General features: G+C 34.0%; 1 protein-coding gene across 1 annotated transcript in view; it reads left to right on the top strand.

Annotated features, from left to right (window-relative positions):
• Positions 1-4,675: 4,675 nt before the first annotated feature.
• LOC108485161 (uncharacterized) overlaps positions 4,676-11,556 on the top strand; it is a 30,214-nt gene continuing 23,333 nt past the window's right edge. Inside the window, exons 1-2 of the mRNA XM_017789004.1 lie at positions 4,676-4,805; positions 4,896-5,171. Of these exons, the coding sequence (XP_017644493.1) occupies positions 4,676-4,805; positions 4,896-5,171 (406 nt within the window). The remainder of the gene's footprint in view (positions 4,806-4,895; positions 5,172-11,556) is intronic.

The following is an 11,556-nucleotide window of genomic DNA, read 5'->3' as shown; positions in this document are numbered from 1 at the left end:
AATCACCTTTCCTTTTATACCTCGTAAGCACTTAGTATTCTGCTAAATATTCATGTTGGGGATCCCAGTTTATCATTATCATATTTTATTTTATTGTTTTTAAGTTATTGCATCCACAACTATCCTTACAATTTATCTTATTTTATATCTAGTTATTGCATCGACATTAATAGACAAAAGACAACCATCCCTGTAGGATCGATATTCAACATACTCACATCTACCTACTATACTTGCATCAACAGTGCATGCTTGCACATTATTAATGTTAAACAGCCGATCAGCTAGAAAAACTATTTCTAGTCGAGGGAAGAATAGTAAGATGAATGAACGATCTAAAGTGAGAACACCAGCTTGAGCTTATACAATCAGAGCTCGTGAGAAAGCTACTGCCCCAGATATTATTGTGGGTACTTTTTCTCTCTTTGATATTAATGTATATGTATTGATTGATTCTAGATCAAATCAGTTATATATATGCACTATATTAGTAGACAAAAAGAATTTGCATGTTGAGTTCACTGAATATACGGTCAAAGTGATGAATCCACTAGGTCAGTGTGTTTTAGTTAATCAGATATGTAAAATTGTGTCCACTGAAAGTTAGGGGTTACAATTTTACTGCTAGTTTGATGTTGTTACCTTTTGATGATTTTGACATCATTCTAGGAATGGACTGGTTGTTTGAGCATAATGCAATAGTGAGTTGCCGAAGGAAACAAGTTACTTTGAATCATTCGAATGATGAATTTATTTGTGTTAGGGTAGATGGGGTTGATTGTATTACAAATGTAGTTTCAGTATTGTTAGCTCTTAAATTGATTAAAAAGGGATGTGAAGCTTATTTAGCTTACGTTTTTTATTCGGAGGTGGCTGAATCAAAAATTGAACGAGTGCCGATAGTCAAAGAATATGTGATGTTTTTCCTGAAGAACTGCCTAGGTTACCATCGACTTGGGAAGTAGAATTTGTGGTAGAACTTATGCCTGGAACAACTCCAATCTCGATAACACCATATAGGATGCCCCCTATAAAATCGAAAAAGTTAAAAGTACAGTTGCAAGAGTTGTTTGATCATAGATTTACTCAACCGAGCATGTCACCTTGGGGTGCTCCAATTTTTTTCGTGAAGAAAAAAGATGGGTCAATGAGACTATGTATATATTATCGAAAGCTGAATAGAGCCACCATAAAGAATAAATACCCTTTACCTCCTATTGATGATTTGTTTGATCAATTAAAAGGAGTATAGTGTTTTGAAAGATCGACTTGAGATTCGAATATTATCAGTTGCGGCTTAAAGAACAAGATCTACAGAAAGCTACATTCAGAACTAGATACGGTCACTATGAATTTTTGGTGATGTCATTTGGTTTGACTAATGCTCCTACGACATTCATGGACTTAATGAATCGGGTATTTTAACCATATATAGATCGGTTTGTTGTGGTATTCATTGATGACATTCTGATTTATTCACTGAACAAGTCAGATCATGCAGAACATTTAAAGGTTGTGATGCAAACTTTACGTGAAAAACAACTGTATGCGAAATTCAGTAAATGTGAATTCTCACTACGAAAAGTTGATTTTTTAGGACATGTTATATCTGCTGATGGAATCAGGGTTGATCTGAATAAAGTATCTACTATTATTGATTGGAAAATTCTGAAGAATGTTTCTATAGTAAGAAGTTTCTTTCGATTAGCCAGATGCTATCGACAATTTGTTAAAAATTTCTCGATCATTGCTTCACGTATGACAAGGTTATTATAGAAGAACTCAATTTTTTTTGGTCTGATAAGTGTCAACAGAGTTTTGATCAACTAAAAAAAATGTTAATAGAAGCTCCAGTATTAACTCAACCTGAATCTAGAATGACATATGTTGTTTACAGTGATGTGTCTCTGTAACGCCCCCACGCCCGAGACCATCACCGGAGTCGAGTATGAGGTGTTACTAAGCTTAATTTAACATATTTAGAACTTTGGATTATTTATTTCTACATTCACAGCTTTTAAGCTACTTGGATCACAGTCACAAGAAAAATCATATCTCGAGTTACGAAACTTGAAATCAAGATCCGTAAATTTTTCCTAAATCTAGACTCATATACCTATCTACTAATTTTTTTCTAGAATTTTTGGTTGGGCCAATTAGTACAGTTTATTAGTTAAAGTTACCCCTGTTTCAGGACTTGACTGGTCTGACCTCTGTTTACCACGAACCACATTTCTCTCTGTACAAAATCCATATTACTATGAGGTTTATTTCTCCTGAAACTAGACTCAATAAGGATTCTGATTATATAAAATACACTACCTAATTATATCTTTACAATTTATGGTGAATTTCTAAAGTTGTAACAGGGGATTCAGAAACTACTATGACCCTATTTCACTAAAATTCAAATATCTTGTAACATATAATTCCTTTACCTGTTTCATTTATTTCATGTGAAACTAGACATAATAAGATTCAATTTGATATGTAGTCCATCACCAAGTTCAATTTCTATGATTTTTAGTAAATTTTTTAAACTCGCATCAGTGTTGCTGCAGATTCATTTATGGCAAATTTCATCCCTTTTATGAGTTTTTATGCACTAAGTATCTTAATAATTTTCCTTAACATCAAATATAATCTAAACTAACTATTTTCATAATTTATCATTATCAAGCATTTCCTCAACCATTCCATCACCATACCATAAGATCATTTACACAAAAAGGTATATTGCTATACATGCCATACTTAAATTTACAAGCCATTACCAAAAGTCTTAGGATAGTGTGATGAGCCTTGACCTATCCCGACTCTGAGCTGGCTTGTCCAAAACTACAATGAGTAAGAAGGAGGAGTAAGCATAAATGCTTAGTAAGTTCATATGCAAATAATAAGTAACATAACAAACAATCATACCAATCAACATTAGCATGTATCACTAAAACACATATCACATTTTAATCATTTTCATCATCTTAGTACCTTATCGTGGTTGTATCAATACTCAACCCGAGGGTTAAATACATACCTGTCCAAAATATCCATTTCACATCACTTACCAATACATCTCTTTACATCTCGAATATTCCTCCATTTGAGTAGAACTTTACCCGTTGAACACATCGAATATAATTCGGATACATGGATAACTTGCACATAAGTGCCATATATGCAATCAAGCAATCATGTAACCCGCCCATAAGCGAACTCGGACTCAACTCAATGAGCTCGGCGTCAGCATCCATAAGTGAACTCGGACTCAACTCAACGAGTTCGGATGCCTACTTACATCTCACGAACTCGGACTCAACTCAACGAGTTCGGACATTTGCATCCATAAGTGAACCGGACTCAACTCAACGAGTTCGGATGCTCAACCATCCTAGTGACATGTCACTTGTATCCTAATCTATTCCTAAGGTTCAAACGGGCTTTTCCTCGAACACTTATCCTTGCCGTCTTCCGTAGAATGCCAAATCAATACTCAGTAACAATTATATTTAACAAGTAGTTCACATAATTTACATATTATTTGAAATTAACCACAAAGCATACATTTCATAATAAAATTCAGCATAACATATAATTAACATCAATAACTTAAAATAACCATTATGCTACATTATTTACACATGAACTTACCTTGGTACCAAAATACAAGGATTTTGCAATTTAGTCCACAATCTTTTCTTTTCCTCGATTGAGGTCGATTCCACGTCTTTCTTGATCTAAAATAACACATTTAGCTTATTTAATACTCACATTATCAAATTAATCCTTAACTCAAATTTTGGCAAAATTACAATTTTACCCCTAAACTTTTGCATATTTACATTTTGCCCCTAGGCTCGGATTAAACTTTATTCCTTATTCTTATGTTTTACAACATGCTGATCACTTTTCTCTTCTATGGCAACATCAAATTCTCACTCTAACATGTACTTGTGACTATTAGGTATTTTTACCGATTAAGCCCTTTTACTCGTTTTTGCTTAAAATCGAGTAGTACAAGTTGTCTAACATAATTTAAAACTTCATATTCTATCATAAAACATCAAAATACACAAATTTCACCTATGGGTATTTTTCCAAATATAAACCCTAGGTTAAATTATTGCTAACATAAGCTTTATCGAGTTACCTAAACGTAAAAATCATTAAAAACGGGCTTGGAATCACTTACTATGGAGCTTGGAAGCTTGAAAAACCCTAGCTATGGAGAACCCTTGAAATTTCGGCCTAATGAAGAAGATGGACAAAATTGGCTTTTAATTTTGTTTTTAATTCATTTTAATAACTAAATGACTAAAATACCCTTACTACTAAACTTTCCAAAAATTCCTTCCATGTCCTAATTTTTTCCATGAACTTAAAATTGGTCAAATTGCTATTTAAGACCTCCTCATTAATATTCCAAAACAATTTCATATAAAAACTTCTAGAATGCAAGTTTTGCAACTTATTTGATTTAGTCCCTACTTTCAATTTAAGCACTTTAGGCATAGAATTTCATCACGAAATTTTCACACAATCATGCAATCATATCATAAACCTCAAAATAATTATAAAATAATTATTTCTATCTCGGATTTATGGTCACGAAACCACTATTCCGATTAGGCCTTAATTCGGGATATTACAGTCTCTCAATGGCTTAGGTTATGTATTAATGCAGTTAGGGAAAGTAGCAGCTTATGCTTCCCGGCAGTTAAAGCTACGCGAAAGGAATTATCCTACTCATGATCTTGAGCTGGCCACAATTGTTTTCACTTTGAAGATATGCCAGCATTATTTATACGGTGAGAAATGTCACGTGTATACTGATCACAAATGCTTAAAATACTTAATGACCTAGATGGAAATAAATCTGAGACAATGACATTGTCTAGAGTTACTAAAATGTTATGATTTGCTTATTGATTATCATCCGGGAAAGGCTAATGTGGTTGCGGATGCACTCAGCCGGAAGTCATCATTGTTTGCACTTCAAGTGTTGAACACTCATTTAGCTTTGAGTGCCGATGGTTCTGTACTAGCGGAATTGAGAACTAAACCCTTGTTTCTACGAAGAATTTGGAAGTTACAAAAGGATGATCTGAACTTGATAATGAAACGAAACTTGGTTCAAAATAATTTGACTACCGAATACAATATTGGTGATGGTGGTACATTGCATTCCCAAGATAGAATTTGTGTTATGCATAATTTAAATTTGAAATGGGATATTCTATCAGAGGCTCATAGTAGTATATATTCCATTCATCAAGGTAACACGAAGATGTATTGTGATTTGAAACGGATGTAATGGTGGTCGGGTACAAAACATGGAATTTGTAAGTTCGTAGCTAAATGTTTGATTTGTCAGTAGGTGACAGTAGAGCATCAAGTGTTGTAGGGATTATTATAGCCTGTTATGATTCTTGAGTGAAAGTGGGAGCGAGTCACGATGGATTTCGAATCTGGTTTGCCTATCACTCCAAAAAAAGATAGATTTGATTTGGGTGATTATTGACAGATTGACTAAGTCGGCCGATTTTATTCCAGTCAGAATAGATTACTCACTCAAAAGGCTAGCAGAATTATATGTGTATGAGATTGTAAGATTGCACGGAGTTCCAACATTTATTATTTCTGATCATGATCTAAAGTTTACATCAAGATTTTGGAGTAAACTTTACAAGGCTTTGGGCACTAAACTCAATTTCAGTACAACGTTTCATCCTCAGACGGATGGGCAACCAGAATGAGTAATTCATATTTTAGAAGACATGCTACGATGTTCTATTCCTGAGTTTGAGGGTAGCTAAAGAAAATATCTATCATTGGCAGAGTTTGCTTATAATAACAATTATCAATCCAGTATGAAAATGGCACCGTTTGAACTTTTATATGGAACTGCATTGGTTCGAGCTGAGCAAATAAAAAATTAGTAGAGATTGATTTGATTCGAGAAACTAAAGGCAAAGTTTGAATTATTTGAGATTGTTTGAAAGTTGCATCTGATTGTCAAAAATCTTACACAAATTTAAAAAGGAAAGGTATAGAGTTTTTTGTGGGCGATTATGTATTTTTAAAAGTTTCTCCGTAGAAGAAAGTGCTACAATTCGACAAGAAAGAAAAGTTGACACTAAGATTTATTAGGTTGTACGAGATTACAGAAAGAATTGGTCCTGTAGCTTATAGATTAGCTTTACCTCCTAAACTCGAGAAAATTCATAATGTGTTCCATGTTTAAATGTTAAGATGGTACAAATCTAATCCTTCATATGTGGTTCCTCATAGTGGATTTGAATTACAACCAGATTTGACATATTCTGAAGAACCAATGAAAATTTTGGCCTTGGAAATTAAAGATTGGAATAAATGAGTACTCTTGGTGAAATTCTTGTGGCATTGGCATGGTACTGACGAGGCTACTTGGGAAACTGAGGAATCAATGAAATTACAATATCCGAATCTATTCTCAGGTAACAATTTTGAGGATAAAATTTCCTAAGGGGGAGAGTTGTAACAACTCGTTTTTCAGTGGCGTTAGAATCATGTTTCGGGACCAAAAAAAGTACCGTTGAACCGACTCGTAAATATTATTTATAGAATAATTACGAATCATTAGAGTTGTATTAAAATTTGGTTAAGAAATTTTAACGTTTAGATAGCCAATTAAAGAAAAAGGACTAAATTTGAATAATGTACAAAACTTGTTAATTATTGCATTTGTATGAGTTAATAGTTCAACTAATAAATGTAGGAGGGCCAATATGGAAATTAAACCCTATTGGTTGTTAGCAGACGGTTTTGGAGTGGGAATTAAATAAAAAATTGAAAGAAAAATTAGTTTAATGGAAAATTTGTAATTATTTCAAAATAATAAACAAATTGATGACAAATGACATTTTCTTCTTCATTTTTCTCTTCATTCTTATTAAAAACACCATGGAAGCATAGTTGGAGGTTCAGTTAGCCTATTTCTATGCATGACTAAGTTTTTTTACCCCATTTTTAATAAATTTTATGTTTTTGAGACGTTGCAACTATGTCCAGCTAACTCGTACCTTATTTTTTGAACATGTTACAAATTTTAGAAGTTTCCATTGATGAATCTTGAATGTTTTTTGATGATACCTATGTGTTTGAAGCTTTGATTGTGGTATTTGGTTGTTTTGTGAAGTGATTTTTGTTAGATTTTAATTTAAGGATTAAATTGTTAAAATGTCAAAATTTCAAGGTTTGATAGTGAATTTGATGTCTAATAGGGACTGTTAAAGAGCCTAGAATATTTTTTTGTAATTTGGTTCTTAGAAAATGGTCAATTAGATGAAAATAGAGTTAGAAGACTAAATTGTAAGAGCTATAAAAGTTTAGGAAAAATGTGTAATTAATGAAAATTTAAGGGTCATATGCATTGAATGGAATGTGAAATATGTATGAGATTAATATATTTTATTTAATTATTATATAGATCGAAACTTGGATAAAAAAAACATTAACCGAGGAAAAGGGAAAATACCGGATTAGTCCTTGCGTTTGGAATCAAATAGTAGGTAAGTCCATAGTATTTCAATACATAAATAAAGTTTTACCTGTAATCTTATATTACTGTCCTTTAATTGATATGTTTATAAATGATTATTGATTATTGCACATGCGTGCCCTTGTTTGTACTTCGATAACCCTAATTGCACATACGTGCCCCTGTTTGTACTTCGGTACCCCTGATTGCACATACATGTCCCTGTTTGTACTTCAGTACCCCTGATTACACATTCGTTCCCTTGCTTGAACTTCGGTACACCTGATTGCAATTACGTGCCTTTGTTTATACTTCGATAGCCTTGAATGCACTTACGTGCCCTTGTTTATACTCTAGTAAGCCTGAATAAAATAGAATGCAAATTGTATCTAATTGTATTTAGGTTAAATGTTATACTATGTCCTTACTAAGTTGTGTAAGCTTAATGGTTCTTGTGGATTGTTTTGTAGATAATCATTGTTGACATTTTGGAAAGATCAATCAATAGGCTCACACTATCCATCTAAGTTGGTAGTTTTTTTATCTCCTAGGGTAGTGGCATGTATATATAGATGAATATATGGTTGAAATGTATAAGATGTTTTGTAATGGTGTTTTGGTATGTTGATGCTTTGAAGATTATGTTTCACCAAGTTTTGTCATTTTGGGCACTTTCTAGTGCTTGTGTATAAGGTTCCTTTTTGGTATTTTATGATGACTTGAAAATGGTTATTTGAGATAAGTTTTGGTAAGTGTTGGAACTAGATTATATGCATGATTTAAAGTATTATTGGCTTGTTTAGGTATGTAATGTTTTGATATGTTTATGGTGCCTTAGAATGGCACATTGGTTAGATGAATTAGGTTATTTGAAAGTGTGCATAAATGAATGGGTTAATTATGCATGTATTGGTTAAGAAATGGCTTGATTTTAGGTAAAATTTTAGGTCCACATGGCTTGGCAACACGGCCGTATGTCATCTGAAAATTTATTAGGGTTCAAGTAATTGAGTTACACGGCTAGGCACATAGACGTGTGACACGATTGTGTGACCTTACTCAGTGAGTTGCACGAGTGAGGACATCGGCTTGGACATGATCGTGTGTCCCTTGTTTGAAAGTTACACAACCTGGGTGATGTTACACGGTTGTGTGACCCCTGTTTCCAATTTTTGTTACTTTTTCCTAAACATTCCTATTTGTTTCAAATTAGTCTCAAATTACCTCAAAGCTATTTTTAGGGCCTCGAGGGCTCGATTTAGGGACAAAATGTATGAGAATGAATGGTTTCTGATATATTTAAATTATTGAATGTTATGATATTTAAATATTTTTGATTGTACGGTAATGCTCCATAACCCTAATCGACGACTGAAACGAGTTAGGGTGTTATAAGGTGCTGAAGCTTCTTCATGAGCTCAAATTGTGTGACAGCCCTAAAGTGACCCTAGTCGGAAAGCGATTTCGGGACCGCTAAACCGAGTCACCAAATTATTTGAATATGATATTTATTGTCTAAAATATGTGAATATGAATGTGTGAAAGTTTTAAGCTTCGATTTAGTCGATTGCATGTGAATTCAGCTAATAGGACTTATGTGTGACACTTTTGAATGTGATAGGTTAATCTATAAGGATCTATTAGTGCATGTAATAAAAGGGTGGACTTGCATGTCAATTTCCCCCTTAATATAGTAGTGGCCAGCCATGACAAGGAAGGAGGACAAAATGTTATGGGCAAAACATGTCATAAACATGTTATGTTAGTGATTTATGTTAGGAAAAATAAAATAAGGAGTATGGGTAATAAAATAATAATGGAAAGGTAAATGATGATGAAAAAATTTGTCTCATCCATGTTTCCCCCCCCCCATTGCCGTGAATTGAAGAAAGAAAACAAAAAAAAAAGTGTTCATTCTTGAACATCTTTGGCCGAATAGAGGAAAGAAAGGAAGGGGAAGAGCTTGAGAAAATCGGCTATGGTGGTCTGCTAGACTAAGGTATGTTTGATGTTGTCCTTGAGATTCATGCATGTTTTTAGTTGTTAGTTTGAGTTCTACCTAGCCCATGGTTTCAATCTTTGCTATGAGATGGAGATGATATTCGGCCATGGGTGTTGTCTTCTTGGTTGATGTTTGATGTTGTGGTGATGAGGCATGAAGATGAGTTAAGTTTCGACTAAGGTGGATTTGTGTTGATGTCATTTGCATGCTAAGTGTGAAGCTTTGTAATGATACATGTGATGGTGATTGATGACTCTTGGATTTTCTTTTTGGCATTTTTGAGTTAGACATTAAGTTCTTTGTGTAACCCATGACCAAAATTGAATGGTATGGTGTCTTGATGCATTCAGCCATGGTAGAAAATAGATGTGAAATGGTAGTAAGGTGAAGTGCAAAATGTTAGTATTTGATTACTAGTCTATATATATGCGTATTAGCCGAGTTTTGAACTTGAAACAAGATGGTATATAATCAATACAAGTAACCATACTTGTAGGAAGTATTAAGCATATAATCGGCCTCAACATAGACATGCATATTCGGCCATAGGAAGAAGATTGGTGTTGCATGTATTCGGTTAGAGGCAAGCATATTGATGCTTTTATCTTGGCTTAGACAATCAGCTAAAAGGAAGTGTGGGTTAATATGTTGAGTTGATTCATGATTTCATATGTATGTGACTTTAATGTCTAATGTATATATATATGGGCTAAGTACCTTGAGTTCCTCTTTTCGATGCTCAAATGATTAAATCAATTTATTTGTTAAATTAAGCTCAAGAGCAAACGGGAACTAAATCCGATAAAGGGAAGGAAAAAGTGGTCGAATAGCCATCGAAATCGTTCGACAACATTCGAGGTAAGTTTTCGAGTAATGAAACTTAGATTATGATTCGATTAGATTATGTTATAAGCAAATCAAAATCATGCCCTTTGTATGTAGCTCTTGAGCTGAAAATGTTTATGCTTAATACGTGACTTGTGTTTGAACTCTAATTATGAAAATGAGATATAAATGTGTCATGATTTATTGATATGTGCGTGAATATTCGGATGATAATCGGGCAAAGTCCCGAAGGCATTTGCGCTAGTGACTAGTTCCGGGCTAAGTCCCAAAGGCATTTGTGCGAGTTACTATATCCGGGTTAAGTCCCAAAGGCATTTGTGCGAGTTACTATATTCGGGTTAAGTCCCGAAGGCATTTGTGCGAGTTACTATATCCGGGCTAAGTCCTGAAAGCATTGGTGCGAGTTACTATATCCGGGCTATGTCCCGAAGGCATTTGAGCGAGTAGCTATATCCGGTTAACTCCCGAAGGTACTTGGCTTGGGAATGAGCGACCTTGCTGTAATAGTTTCAATTAATATGCTGGTAAAATCCCAGCAATGAGGTATGTTTCGTAGATGCATTGAATTAGTTGATCCCTTACAAATAGTATTCGCTCAGTTGATAAATGAGCTACGGCCTTTAGCTAAGTTGATCTTTGTGTATGAATATAAGGGTTGGTAATGTGAAGTAAGTATGATATTGAGAATTTGTGCATATGAAATTATCCGTTTAGCTATATGAATGCTACACTTTAGTTGTGTCTAATTTCATGGCTCAAAACTTACTAAGCATTAAATGCTTACTCCGTTTCTTTGAATCTCTATTTTATAGATTTTGGTTCGTCAGCTATCGGACTCGGGATTGTCGAAGTCGAAGTCGTCCACACTATCAAAGCCCCTTTTGGTACACTTTTGGTTGAACTTTGAAATGGCATGTATAGGACTACCCTTTTTGATGTTGGTCATGTACCTTTCGGTATGTACAAATTTGGATAGCCATGCGAAAATGGCTTATATATATATTTTTGAGCATAATGTTATAATCATTTTGTATGTATATAGTTATTGAGAGGTGTGGATGTACTTGGCAATGATTGGCCATTGGAATGGTTAATCACGATCATACTTTGTGCTATATATGCTAAAGGGTTAGTTGAATCATGGAAACTATGTAATAGGTAAAGTCTACCTTAAAGGCAGATGCTGACAGCA

This window comes from Gossypium arboreum, chromosome 6 (genome assembly GCF_025698485.1).
Source record: "Gossypium arboreum isolate Shixiya-1 chromosome 6, ASM2569848v2, whole genome shotgun sequence".
Classification (NCBI taxonomy): Eukaryota; Viridiplantae; Streptophyta; class Magnoliopsida; order Malvales; family Malvaceae; genus Gossypium; species Gossypium arboreum.
This window is presented reverse-complemented; position numbering and strand designations above follow the sequence as displayed.